The sequence below is a fragment of the Columba livia genome, chromosome 5, assembly GCF_036013475.1.
Source record: "Columba livia isolate bColLiv1 breed racing homer chromosome 5, bColLiv1.pat.W.v2, whole genome shotgun sequence".
Lineage (NCBI taxonomy): Eukaryota > Metazoa > Chordata > Aves > Columbiformes > Columbidae > Columba > Columba livia.
The window spans coordinates 41,805,356-41,826,953 of record NC_088606.1 but is presented as its reverse complement, the minus strand read 5'-3'; the positions used below and the strand labels follow the sequence as shown (position 1 = coordinate 41,826,953).

General features: G+C 44.0%; 2 protein-coding genes across 9 annotated transcripts in view; one reads left to right on the top strand and one right to left on the bottom strand.

Annotated features, from left to right (window-relative positions):
- The window catches only part of ZFYVE19 (zinc finger FYVE-type containing 19), a 26,898-nt gene extending 10,360 nt beyond the window's left edge, over window positions 1-16,538 (top strand). For 2 of the 5 annotated variants that reach the window (XM_065064618.1, XM_065064620.1), the window contains exon 11: window positions 5,865-9,858. In XM_065064618.1, the coding sequence (XP_064920690.1) occupies window positions 5,865-6,039 (175 nt within the window). In that variant the 3' untranslated portion in view covers window positions 6,040-9,858. Of the gene's footprint in view, window positions 1-1,090; window positions 1,624-5,864; window positions 9,859-14,388 lie in introns of those variants that run through there. The other 3 variants (XR_010473018.1, XM_065064619.1, XM_005502196.3) reach the window with 3 other exon arrangements.
- The window catches only part of PPP1R14D (protein phosphatase 1 regulatory inhibitor subunit 14D), an 18,948-nt gene continuing 2,022 nt past the window's right edge, over window positions 4,673-21,598 (bottom strand). The window contains exons 2-7 of one of the 4 annotated variants that reach the window (XM_065064621.1): window positions 17,193-17,248; window positions 15,654-15,768; window positions 13,013-13,496; window positions 8,752-8,847; window positions 8,502-8,534; window positions 4,673-6,281 (exon numbers count right to left, since the gene is read on the bottom strand). In XM_065064621.1, the coding sequence (XP_064920693.1) occupies window positions 6,213-6,281; window positions 8,502-8,534; window positions 8,752-8,847; window positions 13,013-13,195 (381 nt within the window). In that variant the 5' untranslated portion in view covers window positions 13,196-13,496; window positions 15,654-15,768; window positions 17,193-17,248 and the 3' untranslated portion in view covers window positions 4,673-6,212. Of the gene's footprint in view, window positions 6,282-8,501; window positions 8,535-8,751; window positions 8,848-13,012; window positions 13,497-15,653; window positions 15,769-17,192; window positions 17,249-17,282; window positions 18,453-21,598 lie in introns of those variants that run through there. The other 3 variants (XM_065064622.1, XM_065064623.1, XM_065064624.1) reach the window with 3 other exon arrangements.

Here is a 21,598-nt window from a genome sequence, read left to right as displayed (position 1 = left end):
CGAGACCATTGTTCAGTGACTCCTATGGCTTGTTAATGACATTGATGGATGATCTGAGATGGATTCTCATAAGAGGGAAGATGAAATAGTATAAATTCCTGAGGCTTTTCTTAGGTTGAGACTCTGCAGTTTTAAACCATATAAAAAAACTTTGTTCAAATATATATGGGCAAATCTTTTTTCCTCAGTCAGGCCTTGTAGCAGCTATAGTCTTGGTTCTTACACATCCGTAGCTCAATTTTTGACAAAAACGTTGAATGTCTCAGATTCGGAGGGTTAATTTCTTTGAATACAAAGCTGTTCCTCATAGCTTCTGTGGCTTCTCTTTTTCATATCTCAAAAGTATTGGGTAGTTGGCTGGGTTCTCAGTGCTGCATGACATTTAGACAGCAGGATGCTAAGAATCTGGTTGAGATACTAAGAGATGCTTTTTTGTATATTCTCTCACTTCCTGGAAATGTTTTTGTAGAGAGATGGAAATGGAGTGGGGAAGAACAGATGAAAATGGTAAGAAAACGTATGACTGGCAATGTTAGGTGATTAAAACAAAACAAACAAACAAAAGTATCAGACAGCAAACATTAGTAAAAGCAGAATCAGCAGTCTGGTGGGTGAGCGAGTGTCTTAGTTACGTGCTGCGGATGCAGGCTTGTGTCTTACTCGACACTGCCTGCTGCTGAGCATGGTTAAGACAGATGCCAATATACTGCGTTTTAGCCACAGAAGTTATTTTTCAGAGTTGTGTGAGGCAGACGGTCATTTTGACTGTTATCAGGGGAGCTGCTAGTGTGCTTGGAAATCACAGACATGGTACTGAAAATGAGCCACCAGTTTCATGAATCTCTCAAAGAGGAAAAGAGAGGAACCGGTTGTCATTTCCCATTCCAGCAGGCAAAGATGAGCAGACCTTTCCACAAAGCACCTCAGAGGTTTCTGTTACAAGTAGTCTGTGTCTGCCAGTCAGGTCCTCACAGCCAGCTCCCGGAAGAGGTTTCTAGTTAAGGGCTGCTGGGAGGCATCTGGTGCAGTGTCTAAGGGTGAGTTCCCTGCCTGGGGATTTACTTCTGACCACACTTTGTTTGCTTCTCAGGGAAGGCCATGATGAGTTTGACCTGAAGGACCACCACACCTCCCGCTATCATCTTCCTTGCAAGTAGGAGTGATCAGACTCTTCATGGGCAGAGAAGGAGATGGAGAATGGGAAAAATGATGAGTTGGCCAGATGGGAAGCGTCCAAGTAGATTTGCAACCAAAACGGGTGATGTTTTGGACATTTAAAGGATGTGCTGTAATCTGAGAGAGGCTTGGAGGGTGTGCGACTGTCCTCACAAATTCAACCAGAGAAGTGCAGGGTTTGCTGTGTGTGCTTGGGGATAAATGAGGACTTGATGTGAGGAGGTGGATCCGAGTCTGTGAATACAGACGGTAAGGCGATGTGGGTAGCTGTAAAGATGTGTGCTCAAGGCAGTACTGACTGGCTGATAAGTAACTTCCTGCTTTTGCTAACAGCTTACACGCTGGTTCAACAGGCAGTAAAGCACTTTGCACTAATAAAACTGTCTATGTCGTGATCATGTGTGTGATGAGAACTTTCAAAGCATAATAAAAAACTATTACACAGCAGTCGGTGGTTAAAGTCTGTCCTGGAAATGCCTGATAGCTCTTTAAAAAGTGTTTCCCCCCTTACTGTCAAGTGACTTAGTGAAGGAAATGAAAGATCGTGAAGTCATCAAAAATGTTTCTGTGTTGTGGCTGGAAAAGGTGCAGTGGCTGCTCTGCCTTGATGGTCAGTGTTGCTCACATGCATGAAATGAAGGCTTCTTTGTAAAGGTCATCTGCTAGTGGTGCACAGCATTGTGATCTGCTGTGCTGAGGTTCCATGTGCGCTGTAAGAGCAGCATGTTAGTCTGAAAGGGTTGTGTATTAGTCTGAAAGGGGGGTTTGGCTCTGTTTATTATTTGGTTCCCTGGTGGGGAAAAAAGGGTTTACTTGTGTGATGGTCTTTATGTGGCTGTGAGAGAACCTCAGTTTAATATGCTCCTATCCTTCCCTGGAGACAGTCCAGATGCAAGTGACACTTGCCAGTGACCAAAGCACCCAGAATCACTACAAAGACCTGGCTAAGCTTGCCCTGAATTGGCTCTAATATCTCATCAGGATGAGTTCTTCCCAGGACTATAATGTGTCTTCCGAGACAGCTGTCTAAGGTTGACAAATTCCAATGGCAAAACCCACAAGGATTTGCCTTTGATGGGGAATTTCCAATGAATCTTGCCTGTCTGGTTTGACACTGCCGCTCCCAGCTCTCTGCCCTGCCCTGTGCTTGAGGTCACTGCCTCCATAGATGAGTTGACAAAACAGCATTTGCTGCACCTCAGTCAGCCCTGGTCAGAGCACAGCAAAGAAATTAAACTACTGCTGAAGATGGGTTAGTGCTGACATGCTGGACTGGATCAGGCCTTTCAACAGAAGCCTGTATCAGACAATGTGGAATAGTAATACTGCAGGTTAACACACTAAAAACTGCAAGTGTAACCAGCAGTGCCATCAAAACCCTTTGTTGAGAAGGGGTGGAAAAACCTGATTCTTGTGGGGGATCTTCTTTCTCCTGGCAGTCCTTGCTTCACCAGTGCCTGTCTCTTTGGGATGGGTAGACAGGAAAACTACCTGAGTTGTTCTGATGCAACAGCTCACAATGAGACCTGTGTTACACAAGATTTAACTAGAGTTAATGCCTAAGGAGCTTGCAGTCTTAAAAATGAAAACAAAGTGTTGTTCTGGCTTTGTGTTATTGTAGAAATGACACTTTTTCATTGCTATTTGACCCAAATAATTAGTCTGATAGCAAGACAACCCAGTTCTGTTAAATCCTTTTGTGTTTTTTGTGTACAGGAGAAGATGCTAATACCTGTTCTTATATGCCTTCTAAGACCGATCCACTCCTTTGGGCTTCAACCTGTGCCTTTTCCAAGCACTTAATAGACACTTTTAATTCTTGCTTTACAGCTGTGCTTTAATATCTTAGCATGAGCTGGTGTGTTATGTGCAACATTTTGAATGCTTCATCAGCCACAACTGAACTGTGAGCTCCTTGCGCAGTTAGGCAGCTTGTGTCTGGTAAGGCCTGCCCTGTTCACAGCAGCAGTAAAGGAGCAGGTTACAGCTGGAAGCAGTTTGTGTAGTTTCCAAGATTGGTTTCTGTGGGGTCATCCCAAGGAATCCAGAAACGCACACAGCCTAATACATGAATGGAACTTAGTCATACATGGAAGAGTCTCTTCAGTCATACACACACACACGCTGATGCTTTCTCTGTACCACTAATAGGCATTTTTGTGGCTGCTGAGCTTTCTGCATGTAATTGGCCGTTTTAGTGGCAGCCCAGTCACTTTCCCCTGAAAAGCTGTTCCCGCTGGAGCTGTTACCTCAGTGATCTCCATGGAGGAGGGAGTGGAAGGGGTATCTAGATCCTCTCTGCAGGAAGCAAACCTTGTTGAACTGTCACTGTGACAGAGGAATGCTGTGTGACCTTTAAGTGGGCAGTGCACTTTTAAGCTGTGTTGCTTACTCTCTGTCCTTGTCTTTGAAAAGATGCTGGTGAATGAGTAAAGATAGTGGTAAACAATCAGTCACAGCCATTCAAGGACTGAAGGGAGTTTGGTATCTTCAGGAGAATCAGCTTCTTTGCTTCTGTTTTTGTAACATGCTGTGAGGACACAAGAAGATTTTCTTTCCCTCTCAAAATATTTTGTATGCAAACTATAAAATGTAGGCTCTACCCCCAAAAGAATTAAAAATAATTATAACCAAGATTGAACTCAGATTAGTTTACAGAGAGAGGTCTCAGCTTAGTTAAGCTGCATTGACATGCATTTGCTGTGAGCAAATTGCATGAGCACGTGTGTTGCCTCTGGTGCTGTAACATGGTCACCTGTCTAAATGTAGTAGCCAGAATGTTTTTAAAGGCAATGTCTTAATCACAACTAAGGGAAAATGGCATTAAAAGTTTTTTCTATATACACCTTCATAAACCTTCAATTAGAAAAGTACATGGACTTTCATACATTCTGAGTTATCTTGAAATAATAAAGAGGGCAAAGTTTCTTTAAAGGACCATTCTTACCCAGTATCTGCATACCAAACATTACAGCCTGATGCTAGTGGTGGTGTTGAGAAACACCAAAGTTAACTGGAAGCTGGTTTGGTTGGTTGGGGGTGGGGGGGGAATGTTTGTGTTTTTTGTTTGGCGGAGGGTTTTGTTCAGTTTTTTTTGTGGTTGGTTTGTTTGTTTGGGATTATTTTGGTGTTTTTTTAATAAATAAAAAAAATAAAATTAGTCTATGGTCTAGGCTGAGAACAGCCAAAAAGCGAGTATGACTTACCACTTTTAAAACTAGAAAAAAAATAATTTGCTCTGACTTATGTTGCTTTTTCTTCTGCATCATGTTCCCCATGATCACACTGTGCTCATTTGAAGCAGTCCCCCGTGGTAGTGATGTCCTTGTTTATCAGAACCAACTGCACGTCATAGGGACTGCAGTTTACTCTTTTTCTGCTGCTTGCAGAATAAGCACAAAGACAGCTTCTGTCAGGTAGAGTTTCAAGAACCTGTTTTTTTCCTGGGTTTTAACAGTGTCTGCCTTAAAGCATAGACAAAAATTCTCTGCATCACTTCATATTGATGGAATACAGAACAGTGCCAGTGTGGAGAAAATCTCTCTCTTGGGTCAGAGGAGTGACATCTTGGGTCTCTGTGCTGTCACAGCTCAGCAGAATAAAACAAAGCCTCTTGGTGGGGTATGTAATTAATCTGGACTCCTGTGCACTACTGTGCTGCAGCTAATTACAGCTCTATTCTAGGACACTCAGCTCGTGGCCTGTCCACCCAGACTAATGTATTTAAGATATTACTAGTCCAGCCTGAGAGTCCTTGTTTGTCTTTGTTTGTAACCTGCATGTCCCTTTTGTTCCAGAGTTGGCCTCTCTTGTCCCTGTCTGACAAAACACATATTCAAAAGCTAACCTTGAACATACTGGTACATAGGAGCCTCTCTGGATGTGACTCCGCAACTCATTTCTTGTGTTTGAGTGGCAGGCATGAGAGGGTAGGGGCAGGACATAATGTGAGAGCCCGCTCTGCCTAAGCAATCACCTTCCATTTCCTTTCTTATTTCCCAGGCACATGTGTCAAGTTACTGACTTGGTGAGAGGCTGGATGTAGTTTCCTCTGTATTTTTCCAGCCACAAGCTAGTCATAGCCAGAAGAGTTTGTGTAGCAAGACAATGTGTCCTACTTCACTTCTCATTTGTGAGACCTACCTGCCTGCAAAAGACTCACTGTGAGATGTTCCCTGCAGGGATATGGGGAGCAGGTATTTTTTCACTTCAATTTTTCTTTACTGTCTAAAAAGAGAGCAAAGTAAGCTGTGCACAGCTGTTTTTCTCTGTTTTAATATACAAAATATGAATTTTTCCAACATCTTTTTGAATTATGAGGAAAAATCATTCCCAGACCTTACTCCTTTAGAAGACACTTCTAAATAATTAAGTCCTAAATTCCAGAAAAAGGAAAATAATTTTTTTTCATTAGCCTTAGCAGCTATTTCACTAACTTCACCTTGTGTAGACCAGATGCACTCAAACATTTTTCTTCCATCCTACTGCGTATTTTCTCTCCAACCTTCACGAAAAACAGACTTAATAAGGCGTGCAAAGTACGTGCAATGCTGTGGACTCACGTACAGCAGTAACAGGCAAGAGATCACAGCGGGGTCCCAGCCACACCGAAACAGGGTGCAGCTTAACAGTAACTGATTTTCCATGTTGTTGAATGAGTGATAACGAATGCCTTGTTTTCCTTGCAGTGAATGGAAAGAAAGAAGTCTTGATGAGGTCCTGAGAACTGTATTCAGTGCTCCTCAGCCAGCATGGAAATTCCTAGAAGAAACTAAAGGAACGACATTTTGTCCTGTTCCCCAGGTTAATATGCCCTTTGACAATCAGGAAAACGTGCAGTTTAGCTCTCTGCTGTGTGTGTAGCTCTGGAAGGAGTGGAGACTTCAAACCACTGGTACAAAGTTCACAAACCTGGTGGTGTTTCTCAGTGACCGTAAGTTCTAAACATACTCTGTAGTGATGTTGCTGATCATGGTTTTTGTGGGGAAAATATAAATTTCCTTCTGACCAAAGCTGGGTATTCCATGTGGGCAAGGTCATTTCTTCTGAGGATTGATGACTCTTCGGAGACCTTTCAATCGACTAAGCAATTCCGTAATGAAGTCCTACAATGAGAATTGGTCAAAGAAAGGTATCATATTAATTCCAGTGCTTACTATCCAAAGAGTACTATGGTGCTTGCATTATTCCCACATTCACCTTCATGTTGAGCAGAAACAGAATTTTGACATGTATTGAGTAAATCTGTCTTTTAGCTTAGGGAAGGAGACCTTTTGATGGATGAGAAGGGTCTAAAAGCCCCTCTATTTCCTTCCCCCTGGCTTCCTCTGGAGCAACCATGTTTACTTTCTCCCCAGGAGCCAGCCAACCCCTCTTCATCCCAGATGCCTGCTTTACTACCTTGAGATGACCTCAGGATGCTGTTGTCTTTTGTTAGGTTCCACTCTTTCCTCTTGCCAACTATAACTTCCTGCCCACTTCTGCTGCTCTCCCAATCCGGGGCAAAGCAAGCTGTCCCTCTTGTTGGACCTGTAAAGCTCCATGTTGTAGATTGCGAACCATCTCGGATCTGTGCCAATTCTACAAGGAAGTGGCTGGCAGAAAAGAGGTGGAGCAAAACACACGTAGGACTAATGATAACCTGGAGCAGGGGTTGCGGACAGGCAGAGCAGGTGATGAGCAGTTAATGGAGATAAACCCTGACTGCTTTGCTGACACAGCCAAGGACTATGAACTGAACCGAACCATCTGGTTATTCCAAGTAGAAGTCAGTGTGACTAGTGCAAAGTTTACCCCCTGCATGACAATATCACCATGAAGGAGTGGGCAGCCTTTCTTCACCCAAAGAGGTAGCTACATGTCTCTGTAATTAGGCAAGGTCACTGGAAGTATTACAGCTTGTTACCATTTGTGCTGCGTGGAAGCCCCACTTCCTCAGTTGGGTGAGGAGAGGTTGCCTGCTGCAGCATGCTCTGGAAGTACATGCCTAGGATCACACATACCTTTTCAGTCAGTCCCTTCAGAGGAAACCAGTTTGTTTTCTATGCCTGCTTTCTACAAATACCCTGTTTCCTTGAAAATAAGACAGGTTCTTATACGACTTTTGCTCCGAAAGATGCTTACTTTTTACATGCATAGCTGCCTGGACACTATTTAAATTGACTTTTTTAATTAACTGTAACTAGGGCTTATTTTTGGAGTAGGGCTTATATTTTGAGCATCCTCAAAATCCTGAAAAATCATGCTAGGGCTTATTTTCGGGGAAACAGGCTAGGTTGTTATGATCTTTTAAGGGGACTGAATTCAAAGTCACCAGGGTGAGAGTACATACTTTTGCAAATGGGGCAGCAGTATCTGTTTGTAGTTAGCAAGTACCATACTGTCTGCAAGACACTTTCACAGCTCATGAATCAGTAGAGCAAACTCTTGTCAGTTTTCCCTCTGGGAATACGGGGTCTTGCCCAATATCTGAAATTCAGACACTCTGAAAACTATTCTCCATTGCCAACCTTGTCTGCAGAACCCCTGCTAGCAGACTATCTGTGATGATTACTACAGTCAAGTTTAATTTCTATGATAGTCGTGCATCCACCTAATTTTCTGTACGTGCATCACTGTACGGCTGCATAGGCTTGACAAGACATGGAGCCCGATGACTGATGACCAAGCACAATGTTCACATACAGTGGATGTAACTGGAGCAGTGATGGGGGACCCCATTTTGCACAGGTATGCACTGCAGCAAAGGCAATTGTTGTGTGATCTGTGCCCAACACTGCAAAGTACTGAGCTCCAATCCTTTTGACATTGTGACAGCTTGTGGGATTTCTTTAACCAACTCAAAACAGCACTTGTAACGTTCACATGGGGAAAAAAAAAATATGTAAAACTAACTGCTGTGGCCAATGCCCAATCCAGTCTCGTGGCCATCCTACATTCTTCTCAACCGTAACATTTAAGTGGTTTAAGCCAAGAATGCATTTAGCTAACAGTGTGCAAGAGGGTTATGTGAGCTGTATCACTATCTATGACTTTTCTAGAGTGAGGATCAAATAGCTACTCAGGCTCATCAGCTCAGGGTGACCAAAACATGGAATGTTGGCTGTAAAGTATAATCCGTTATTTGCTCCCCTGCTCTGCCATCAGCTTACCCATATAGATTTACATGTATTTTTCTAACACAGCAGAATATGAAGTGGCAAAAACCTCCCAGTGGGTACGAAACCAATATGCAGTGTCATGTTAGGCATAGTAATATCAGCCATTCAGCCAAGCAGCAATGAAGACACCGTGTAACATACATATATTGATGGTGCTTCACTCACCTCTGTCGGGCTGGAGCACTCATGGAGGATTTCCTAAAAACCAAAGGTGAGTCATTTTAGTATTTTATGAGCTGACCTATTCTCCCCTCCCTCCAAAAAGGGCAGGTATATAATTTTACTGCATTTGGCAGGCTGAGACATAAGGAAGCAGTGTGCCAACACTGCATACCTGCACTCTGTACCCACACACCACAGCTGTTCTTTGTGAAGGAAGTCCCTAATGTAAAGTCACCATGTCCCTCTATCTGACCTGTAGTTTTAATTTCTGTTCTTCGTTAGGGACCTCCAGGAGATCTTCAAGATCAATTTGTGGTTCAGGAGCTGCTGCCTCTGTTTCCTCTCTTAGCTAAAAGGAAAACAGAATACACAATTAATAAACCTTCAAAATTTAAGAACTCTAGAGGCCATCTTTGAAGCACTGAGCAGCTGAGAAGGAACTAGTTACAATAAAACCATGCTGCAAAGTTGAGGCTAAGATACAAATAATGTCAAAATAAGGAGCTTCTTATAAAGAGGGCACAGATTTCAGCCCCTCTGTGGTGTCTGCTACAGCCACACATTGTTCGTCTTTTCCCACCTCAACACTTAATAATGCTGCTCAGGCATCATGATCCATCGTGAGAAGACCCTTTCAAGAATATCTAGCTGCAATTGCCAACTGCAGTGCAATGTAGGCCACCTGGGGCACCTCTCATCTATGAAAGCGCTCTCAGGTTCACCAAATGGAAATTTAGCGGGCTTAATCTTAGAAAGGCACAACTAATACATGGAGATTTTAGGCTTTTAGGCTCTATACGTTCACATGGTTGATACTTACACTAAGGGTTTTTACAGTAACAGAGAGAAAAAGAATTACACATTTGAAAGGCTTAACTTAATATTTTGTCAACTTTCTCTAACAGACATAACAGGGATATAATAACCTCTAATGTAAGAGAGACCTCAAGCTTTGGTGATTTGAGTATTAATCTTGTATGTGGGTGCTAATTGGAAGCATTTGTAAATGTGGTCAGACACATTTTAACTCCACATGTCTCTACAAGACTGTAAGACAGGCAGGCTGTGGCTTCCAGTGTATTTGTAAAAACCATTATTTGACAACGCAACACAACACTAGTGATATTTTAATGTAGTAATCAGCAGAATAAGGATACTGCGTAAACAGTGCAGTACCTAATTGCTGGATAACATTTATGGAAGTGTATGTAAAACAAACAATAAAGGCAATACTTACGGGAAAAAAGGAAACTACTTCTGAGCAGCCTCTGATACCAAACCACAGAGGAAATAGAAAACCTTTGTTCAGCTTTGTTACACAGCTGACTTGACAGTAAGTAATAAAGCAGAGTTAAATATATTGCACCATGGCCCACACAGCATTTCTTCTTAAAAGTAATAGTTTTCATGTGACTTTAGACAACAGGTGTTGATCCAGCCTGACTTTGGGTACAAGCTAAGTAAGCCAGAAGGGTGAGACAGGGTAAGAGCTCCCTATGCCTTTCTCCTCCTAGTATAGATGGTGTTCTGGCTTCCATGTGCAGGGAATAGTCTTGAAAACTGAAATTGTCTCCTGAGTCTTAGTTTTGTTGCAAAAAGCCCTCATGACAGTAGATAGCATAGCATTCAGATTATCTGTATCAGGAGGCAATGACTGACCTAACGTTCCTGGCATTTGCATCAGCAATACTGTTTATTCTGACTCTGTCGCGTGGGTTTCTGAATGACATTGAGGAACTGTGCGCTGCTATGGACAGGTGGAGCAGAGGAAGAAGCTGACAATGTAATGCAAGTCAATGAATCCAAGGAAGGCCAGGCTAGCAGGGCGGATTAAATAGTCTTGCCACAATGCACAAAGGAGGACTTGCTGGGACCTGGCATTTACTGTGGCACATGTATTTTTTTGAAGAGATCCTATGTAAACCCCTGTCATATCCTGTCAACAGTCTCTGACCTGGCACAGCATCATGTTATGTAGTTCCTGGTAGCAGAGGTCTTTGGTTGGCACAAATACAGCAGGCAGCTGGGAAACCTGTTGTGCTGGAGAGGTGCTAGCAAGGGCAGTCCCCTGGCAATCTGTTCCTGTAAGGGCATGGCTGGATTTCTCACTTGTGCCTGCTGGGATTCTGTAGAAGGGAAAAATATCCCCTTTGGGCAGTAACTCTGATGACAGTAAGCAGCTCCCAATTACTCAATTCTCAGAAAAACAGAAGTGATAAGGTAAATTGGCTTGGTTTTCTGACATCCTTACAAGTATACACCTGTGGATTTCAGCAAGTAAGAGTAGCACACAGGGAACCTCATCTTGGGTCATGTTACTGGTGGTACCATGAAGTCCTTATTGTCCATCTCAAAAAAACATCTGAACCAACACTTTAAAATTACAATAATTCCCCAAAGGGCAAGATGCCTTGTTCCTCAAAGCAGCAGCTGTTCTCCTTGCTCATCTCTGGCAAATCTTGACAGTCAGGCTAAATGCTCTGAACTGATCTGCCAGCCCGGGGACAGTCTCTTAAATGCCAGCGCAGGCGCGATTAGCAAGTGCCACTGTCACTGCTGCTGTTCTTTTGAACAGCCTTCACTCACCAAGAACACCACTCTGGCACTTTGCAGACATACCGGGTTTGGCCTGTCTAACTAGGTCTAGTAGTAACATCTGCCCCTGGGTGCACTACAATATTTCATAATGCATTTTCAAGAGGCCTAAGACACAAATGAGAATTTATGACTATAATTTTATAAACTGAAGAACTGGAAATTCAGAATTAAGTTTTGCAGAGATTATGAGATTTTATCCTTTGTCATTTTTACTAATCAAGCTATAAAATTGTTTGGGGCATCTAAAAATGTCCATTAACAGAATAGGAGCAACAATCTACTCATTTGTAAAGGAGCCATGCATTTGCAACAGAAGGACCTTTTCCTCCATATTTGTTTTCTGTTGCCTGTTCTTTGCACGTAGCATAAATGAAAACAAATTAACTGGCATAAGAACCCAGTACACTCCCACAAATATCAAATAGTCACACAGAAAATTATTATAACAATGATAATAAACAGCAACAGCAACAACAATTATAAAGAGAGCCTTGGAGACAGTTCCTGAAGTTTGGCTCTTCAGCTGTGGAGCTGACATCATTCTATGGCTCTTGGGCCCAGAAAATCAGGCTGGAGCTCTCCCAGCACAGACCAAAGCTTCTCTGTGCCATCTCAGCATATAGTACAGCATTCTCCTGTTTGGGCATGTCCTCTTCCACTGTTGACTGCACTTTGAAACTGCGGATGCTCAGAGTGGAAGACTCTGTGCAATCATCAGCTCTTTTTCCTTGTATTTAAAAAACGTGCTTAACACTGCGGTGGGGTACAAATACACAAAACACGGCAGAAAGGGCTTCGCAGTTAGTACAGTCTGTCCCCATCGAGGACAAGAATAAGCCATTTTACACAATTTGTTAAACCCATCTGTGTCTTCTGTTGAAGAAGTACTGAGTTGTAAGTCAAGAAAGCTATGTTCTCTTGCAACATCAGCCATTGCACTACAGATTAAAGCAAAAACCTAAAGTCAAGCTATTAATATTTAGATGGGTTTAAGACCATGATGTACAAGGTGGGCAAATCCTTTCACCTTTTCTTGCGCCACACTCCAAAGGAATTATCTCAAGCATGGAAAAGCGCTATGAAAGCTCCCAGTGTAAGCGCCATCCATCTAAGCACAAAATATGAATATTAATAGTAGTGATAGTACCAGGTTAAAATTTCAGTGTACACAGCCACTGCTAGAACTTGACTTGCTTCACACCATCCTGAATGAAGAATGTCGTGTACCCTGAGACAGCTCAAGTGAAATATCATTCAAGTGCTGGGCCTCAGCGCTCCTGCACCGCTCTTAGTGGGACAGCTGTTGGACAAGCAGGCAGCATTGAGGAGTGATTGTTCCTGCTGCAAAGGGAGATGGCTGTGGGGCTTTGTGAAGATGAAGGCATAAGATCTCTACACACATCATTTGAACATGTATTTTTTTTTTCTTTCTCTGCTGCCAGTAGCGTGTCCAGACTGCAGCTACAGATACAGCATCATCTGGAGTGTCTCATTCAAACAGCAGCTATAGCTACACTGATAACTGATAGCTCTAACTCAGCCAGCTTAGATACTGTTTGCAGCAAAGCCACCCACCACATGGGGCTCAGCAACGAGAGGCATTCTGGTTTGTACATCTCTCCAGTTTGTCGTACTCATGCTGAGCAATAGCTAACCCCCCACCCCCACCCCTACCAAGCAGTTGCAAGACCAGGCAGTTCAAAGCTCACTGAATTATATCAGTGCAAGTGTCTCTGACTAGTGAAAACGCCAGTCAGAGAAAGTGCTGTAGCAGGTGGCAATAAGTCAAGTCATGAAGACTGACAACGAGAAGCTCTTTCCAGTAAGGCAGAGCAAGCAAGCTTCTGTTCCAGCACACAAGGTCTCTGGTCCCATGCACCTGACAAGCAAGGGGCTGATTTGCCCCAGCTACTCACCCGGCACTGGTAGAGCTCCTGCAGTTGGGCATTGATCCATTCCTCCAGGTCCAGCCAGCGCTGGAGGTCTTTGCGGTTGTACTTGATGGTTAACTTGCCCAGTTTCCTGTGTGATGATTCCTCCCCAGGTTTCTCTGGTGTCTGGAAAGTCACCCGTGGCAGAGCGCTGGAATCGCTGGCCATGCTCACTGCTTCCTCCTCCACCTCCTCCTCCTCTCGCTGACAGCAGGAACTCGCCTTCCTGTGGGCTCTCTCACTCCTCTTCAACCAATGCCTCTCCAAAACCTGTGGCTCCCAGCAGAAGCTACTGTCAGAGGCCAAAGGTGGGCAGCCTTGGAGGTCCCAGGGAGAGAGGTGGGGAGACCACACGGCCGAGCAGCAGCCAGGCTCTGCAGGCAGAGTTACAGCGGCAGATTCTTGGGTTTCACCATCAGCCCTGCTGACAGGAGCAGGGAGGCAGAGAGAGGAGTTGTTGTAATAACATCTGTTGTTAAAAGAAGCCAAGTGAACCACGGAATTGATGAACCAAGTTTGTTAATATTTAACACAAGTCAGCTTGGAGAGGTGGGGAAGAAGGAGGTTTTGAATAACTGTTTTCCTACAGGCATGACTTGGGTGCATGCGCAATTCCAGAGGCCTGATCCATACATAATGCATTGAATCCTGCTGTGTTCAAGGAGCCTTTGTGAATTACTTTACCTGCAGCTACAGGGTTAAGTCCCATTGAAATGGTGTATTTGGCATTTTCCAGCTAAAGCACAGGACCCTGCACAGATAAGGAGAAGTGGTCTGGAATCAGGTGGCCACATCCACTGTTTTACACGAGTGGGAATACTCAGTCAGTGACACTGCAAGCCAAACTTGGACTCAACATTCCCATTTTACATTGTTCTATAATCTGTAAATTTATTCCAGCTTTCTCAAAAATGTTTGTAGAAGTCCCAGGGGCCTGAATTTGAGATCGTTTGGGCAAGACACTTCAGAGATAAAACAAGATGTCGGTACTCTTATTAAAAAAAAAAAAAAAAGGTTCAGTATTTGGTGTGATGATACTGCATGGGAAGGTCTGTCTAAGGATATAGCACTATTTCATCCTCACAGAAAAGTGTTCACAATAAACAGGTTCACCTGCTGAAGTGTCATAAACCACTATCATGCTATATATTATCATTGCTTGGTTTACGATCTCTTTCTTACTGGAAGCCAGGTTAAAGGTTTGCAGTGTTATCACCCTGTGCCACTTCAGAAGCACATGTGAGTGACGCTGGTCAGAGAAACAGCAATCAGGTTGGCTATATTTACGGAGCGCCAGGGTGCTAGGACACCTGCGCTCCCTCCTGATGTTGTCTCCCACCTCTTTATTCTTCTGTTTCCAGAGCCCTCTCGTGAGCTGGCCAGGAAGATGCCCTGTCCCATTATCGAATGGGTAAACCATGCGAGACTCTCCATCATGAAGCAGAGGTAACAATCCCAGTCTCATGATTAATGTGGAAAAAGCAGGTAAGTCTCTGCTGCTCCTGGCAGCCAAAGTACTTCCAATTTGTACATGTCAAAGCCATGTTCCTGTGCCCAGAGGGATGGTGATACAGCCAGCCAGCAACATCTTGTACACAAGGTGATAGAAAAAAAAAATGGCAGGGCCATTCCAGCCCTTTTTTTCATCCTGCATTTGAGCAAAAAATAAATGTACTTTCTGACAGAATATTCCACAAAATGCTGATCCTGAAACTTGCTTCCACATCAGTGAAAGATAAGCATTAAAGTATACCTGACACCAGTATAATCTTTGCCTTTCAGACAGCCTAAAATTTCTATTCAGAAGACAGCTGTTAGCTGTTTAATTTAAGCAGCTTACCTATTGTTTCCTCGCTGTTTTGCTGTACCCCCTTCCCCTAATCTTACTCCTAAAACTGTCTTATTTAGACCAAAATTTCCCAGAAAAATGTATGTTTTGAGAGGCTCAGAGCATACTTGGGGAGTGCAGATTCTTTGGAGATTCTTAACTGTTAGAAACCTTGCAAAACCCACTGAATAGCTTGTAATGTGTTTACAACTATTGACTTTTCAAAGGTTAATATGCTGGCCCAACATGGAGATTTTACCAAGGTAACTCCTGACCAAAGGACACACACTGCCAGGTGCCAAGTTCCCATCTCCAAATACAAATGCTCTATTTTGCTGTTCGAAGACTGACATTTTTTTAATGGGGGAAAACAACATATATTCTCCTTGGTCCCAAAGAACTCCAGACAGGCTGGCATGAAGACCAGAGAAAGAGACCAGACTTATAAGAGAAGTTCCCTGGCATCTCTGACTCAAACAAAAAAATTGCAGCGGCTGAAGGGCTGGCAGGGAAGTTGCCCCTTCCTCCAGCCCCTGCACTGACTCAGGCTCTTTGTCAAGCCCATTCAACTCTACATGGAAGATGGGGTTTGCCCTGTGAATCTTCTGCCAGCTCAGTTGAATTTATGAAGCAGAGGATCCAGGTGTCACAGGGTAGGTGTGAGGAAGACGGAAAGGGGAATATAACCTGCCCTAACGGCTCTTCAAACGTCTTGAGCTGCTGCTGATTTGTCACCTCACTTGAGCATGAACAATGTGCTGAGATAACACATCTGAGAAGGTCCACAGGCAGACTCACCCCACCGTCTGTACTCCATCGACAAAGCAATAAGCTGTCCCTGGTGCCCTTGTGCTGCTCTGCCAGTGTCACCCTACAGCAAAGTCAGACATGCCCACGGGACGTCAGAAGCCCTCTGTAAGCCAAAATGAGACAGATTACAGGATGTTCATCAAACTGCTTTGGCTTATATGAGCTTAGTCATGAATTCTTTGTAATGAGGTGGTGACAATATAGAAATAAATGTTTACAGATAAAGTATGCCTCCTCCAGTAATAAACTGTCTTAATCTATGATTAAAGCAAGAGGAAGAAGCAAAAAGACTGTGTGCAAGATCACTCTGTAAGGGTGTGGTAGAAGTTCTTGCAGGCACAGGATCAGGTGCCTCGTGCAGGATAAGTGATATTATCTCCTTTGAACAAAGCAGTGTGTTCTTTGGGTGCCCCAGCCACCCAACGGTGCTGGTGAATAACAGCTGCTACCAAACAAGAAGTGTTCGGCTCTTTTCACAGTGCTGCAGCCCATCTTGTCCATTTACACATATCACAGCAGATTCAGGACATTTCACCATTTTGTTAGGACATGCACAACATGGGTGTCTCAGGATCTCAGGAGATTCAGTACTGTGGAGCTAGGTTTTTGTGACCTTCTAGGGCCTCAGAGAGAGCCACCAAACCAAGCTGAGCACCTGCATTGCAGTGCCAAGCAGCTGTGACACTGATCCAGGCAGCAGAGCAACCAAGTGCATGAGGCAGATCCGGTTACACTGCTCTGTTCTTGAAGCTGATGATCTCCATCCCACACCTGTGACCTAAGCTGGTGCCTCTCTCTCTCCCCAAGCTGATGACTGTGATGCACGCTCAATAATTCAGCAGGGTCCCAGTTCATATTTCTAGAGAACGAGGTCAGCCTCTCTCCCTTGGGTCCCAGCCTACAGAGGAACGTTTCCCTTCAAGGCAGCCAGAAGCCACTCTCCACCTCCTTCAGAAAATAAGAACTTTATCTGTCCTTGCAAATGTGGATAAGTTGTGCAGATCACAAAATGTAGCCGGGGCTGGAGATTTAAAAAGTCCAGAGCCCTGAGTGAGCAGTCCCGGTACACCCAGCACCCTGACCTCCCTCATTCTCCAATGTCTCCACTGGAGTGTGGAAACCAAAAAGGCTGCACTATTGCCCCAGAGGTCTAGCAAGAAGAGGTAGAGCATGTCATTTCCTCTTGCTTTCCACTCCTGGAAAGTTAAGGAAGCAGCCAGGCATTTCCAGCTCACACAGTTCCCACCTCTCACCTGGGCAGTACTGCTCCCTTCCCACCAGCAGGCAGAGAGGAGCCTGTACAACTTCAGGCCATTGGTAATCAGTCACCCCTCTTCCCCAGGAGTCTCACCTTTCTTATGGTAGTGAGAGGGCAGTGAGAAGGAAGAATGCTGAGAGAGAGAGAGGAAAATATTTCCCAACTTAGTATTTGACTGATCAACCCAAAATTGCACTATTTGGCACCGCCCCAGAAAAAAATACACAGGTCTCAGCAGCCAAGATGTGAGGTCAGATAAGCTGGCCTACCTGCCCTCCTGCCTCTGTTACTGGCGGTCAAGTGAAGCATGAAGGCTCATCAGCAACTGAAAAGAGTAAATGAGAAATAGTTGTACTTACTGCTTTGGCACATGAAAGGAGTAGTTGACCCTGGACTCCCTTCTTATTTAGGCAATCAGTTCTGCTTATCTGTGTCCACCCTCAGACATCCTGTAGGCAGTGGGATGAGTAAGCATCTCCACTGAGGAGGAAGCCTCATCCCCAACAGCTGAATACTTAGGTGAAGCTGACAACTTGAATTAGATGCCGAATTGATTATTTGCTGGCCTTTGAAAACAGTTCCATGTTGTTTTGTTGACCTCCCTCTTGTGTTGCTTTGCTATTTCTCTACAGAAAGAGGCGTGCAGCACTGAAAGCATTATTGGTGTTTTCATGTGGCACAGAGGTTTCAACAAGTCCTTCAGTGGTAGAGTCGGAGACCAGAGAGACACTGGCTGAACGGATGAAGATTTTCCTTGTTTTCCAACCTGCTTTCAACAGTTCAGGCTTGCGGAGGCCATCTGCATAGGTATTGCACCAAGAAGTTTACTGTGACCCAATCCCCTTGAAAGGATGCAATTATGCTTGCAGGGACTACACAGCTCACACCTGCACGGAAATCACCATGTACAAACAGAGGAGAGAGCAGCTTTTCACAGGAGGCACTGGCAGCTGGCCTGGAGGTGCTGAAAGTCAGAAGGTTTCCAGGGATGCAGTCACTGTAGGAAAAGACAGAGAAGGGGCTGTGGGGAACCCCACAGCTGATCATGTTCCACTCACAGGCACTGTAAAGAACAGCTCCAGTTGCCTATGGGGACATCAATAGGAAATGTTAAGTTTATTCTAGTTCCTGCAAATTGAAGGTGCTATGCTTCACAAGAGGAGCCATTTCCATACATATCTCCCTGTTGCCTAGCATAGACAAGGCAAAAATGCAGATAATTTCTCAGTGTAACTAGACACTATTTTCCCTCTTTCCTTTCCCAGTGCTCCTCCCCTTAAGTGTTTACCTTGACCAGCAAGATTGAAATAAAAACTAGTGCCATGCAGGACTGTAGACAAGGACTTCTCCAATGAAACAATATATTCTCATTGTACCGCCCTTCCCCAAAGCTGCCCTCAGTGTGGTGGGAATGGCTCTCGGGAGGACTCAGCAGCCTGTCATCCTTTCCCTGGCTCCGTTCCACAGGACCTGGGGTTAGTCATAGCCCGATGAGCTCCCTCCCCGTCTCCTTCCTTTGCCACATCTTTGTGCTGTCACTTGCATCTGGGTCTCACCCCTAAACCACACTAGGAGGTTTAACCTGAGGCAAACACAACAAAACAAGCAAGCAAGCAAACCCGTCTCCCAAGTGCTAATTACACATGGAGCGGTTCCCAGGCACAGCAGAATGGATTTGTCTGCAGCAGCCCGTGGGACAAGCTGCTGTCAGGAGGTGGCTGCAGGTGGTGATGCCACAGAGCTGGTCTGCACAGCAGCACAAAGGGGACCTGGACCAGCTCTTCCCTGTTTGTCTGCCTGTTGTGGTCACTTCTGGAAGGTGAGCATCCACCTACTGATGAGCGCTGGGGTGTCCATAGCAGTCACAAGAAGGTGGGTGGTGCAGGGTCCTGCAGCAAGTTTGTTACAAGCCATGCGTGTCTAAAAGCTCTTATAATCTTAGTCAAAGATTATACTACAATGCAGTTTACCCTTTCTGAGTCACCTCCTGGGAATAGTTATTGCAGGACTGACTGAAAGCAGACACTTCTCAAAGACAGACAAATGTTGACAATGACTCACTCTTTCAGGACCCTTAGAAAACACTCCCAAGTCATAAAAACCACACACCCTACTTTCCCTTCATACTAGCACGAATAACACATGGTTCAGTTGAAGTAATGAGAACTTATCCATTTGGCAGAAGAGGAGGGTTATGATGGAATATCTAGGTTAGGAGGGCAAGGAATAGGTTGCTGAGTTTGAAGGAAAAGCACTGCTGCAGAGAAATGTTGCTAGTTGACATCCTTGATCTTGGACTCATCTCAATTATAATTTTTCATGACTGAACCTCTCCAAAAGAAACTAAGCATATTTAGAAACTGTGCTGCTGGCACAGAGGTGGGTTGCACCCCTCCTATAGTGGAGTACCAAAAATGTGATGTTGACAAGTCAAACAAACAACCCATCTGCCAAGCAGAAAAAAATGGGTCCAACTTAAGAATATAAAGAAAACAAAAAGTAAGATCACATACTTAGGAAATTGTGACAAAAAATTTAGCTGGGGACTGATCAGCTAAAAATGGCAGACAGAACAAGACCAAGATCCATCAAACATGTCCTGTTCATAAGAAGGCTCTGCAGTAAGCCTATGAATGATACTAATATGATGCCAAGAAGTATTCAGAAATGTATTTCCAGCAGAGAAAGAGAACATTAAATACTTGGTAATGGTGATGCGTTCTTTAGACTGTGGCATAGAATTCTGTAGCACATGTTTAATAATTTAAAAAACCCTGAAACTGGAAAATGTGCAGAAAAAAAAGGCCATTAGGATAACAGAAGGGAAAGGGAGATTCTACCATAAAATAAGTCATTGAAAGATTATGGCTTTCTTGCACTACCAGATTGAGGACTGAGTTAGGATATGATTTCACTAAAATAAATACAACTGAAAAAGACAGAAGGAGTGAAGCTTTTGACATTAAAGGATAATACTGCACAAGAAAACTGAATATAAACTAACTGTAAATGCACTTAGGGTGAGCAGCAGAAAACCTTGCAGTAGGACGCCTGCACAGCCTTCTGCTGAGAGCAAAAGTGATTAAAACCTCCTACTCTTAAGACTGGGATTGATCAGACTGTGAGGGGCTCACCCCTTCATAAATGTGTTTGTTTTGTTTTGTTTTTTTTTTTTTTTTTTTTTTAAAAAAAAAAGAAAAGAAGCTAGAGATACCAATCCAGAAATCCTCCCAGCTCTACATTTGTAGGAGTTCTGTTACTTGGCACAAGCAGAAGAGACGTCATGTCCTTCAGGTTCATGGGAAACCCTTGACAGAGGTTTTGTAACACAACATGACTGTTGAGGAAGATTGGATTATTGCCAGTTAGACAAAAATACCAAACCAGGCTGTTTAGGGCAGTCCTGCCAGTGCAGAGATCCAAGCACAGTCACTGGTTTGCAAAAGGCATGGGGTTGACATGTTCCTGAGCAGCACGCTTCTGTGTCCAGGAACTGCACTGAGTCTCACTCAGATCCAGAATGAAGCTTTTAAATATCCAGGGAAAAACATCTCCTCCAGGTCAAATACAAGAGAGACTCCCTCCAGCAGAGTGTGAGGTAGTGCAGAAGAAGAAGACAAGCTTGTGATTGTTTTATTTGTCCTGCACGTGTTTAAAAGACATAAAGGCCAGCAAGGACAGCTCTCGCTTTACTGCTGGCACAGTCTACAGACAGGTCCCAAACACCTGGTATAGAACTGGGTCTGAGTGCGGAGTGGAGCACCCATGCTGCTTTGACAAAGATTTGTAGAGCCAATATGAAAACCAAACATCTCTGCTCTACAAACATGCATGTTTCCTGATGCCCTACCAGCTATTTTCATGGTTTAGGCTTTGCCTCTATTTTTTTTTTTTTTTAAATAATACAATACCATAGCCAGATCAAAACAAGTCCGTTTTCTAAACAAAAGTCAATATTATACACAAATGTCAGCATCAGGCCATAGACAGTCATAAGAGGCTGAAAAATAATATTCCCACATTATGTTCCTGTAGTGTTTGTGACAGCCAGGAGAGGGAAACGTGTATAAGGACTCTCAATAGATCCCATGAGGATACACAAGGCTGGATCAGAGGTACAGAAAACAGCAGCAGGAATTGAAACACTGGACACCAGAATGTTTCTCAAACCTGCAGAGCCAGCTACTCTTCAAGACATGGCTGCTGCACACAAACTCTTTTTGAAGATACACCACTCAATACCATCTCACATTTGCTGCTGTTGTTTTAAGTGATGCAATATTTCATCGCAAATCATGTCCAAGCAAATTACAAGCACTCCCTGCTCTTCTAAGGACTAAGACAGAAGGATAAGAACAGTTTACCCAGGGACTTTAGGACTATTTACAGACAAATGGGGTGGATGACACTGGTGTGTCTGTTGAACAGAGGAATTTGATCAGGGGTCTGCAAGTAGAATCAGGAAGGTAGAAAATACGTGGAAGTTGTGGCAGACAGCCTTTGTGGCCCCAAACAGCATCGTCCTGGGAGGCGAGGGCTCTATACATGGACTGCGACTGCTCTATACAAGACTGAAGAGAGTAGTGAAATGTTTCTCATCAGTAGAGGGGTCATTACTAAAAGTTTTCACCGCTGCTGTGCCAGGGCTCCTTCCATGCGGGCAGCTTCCAGGCAC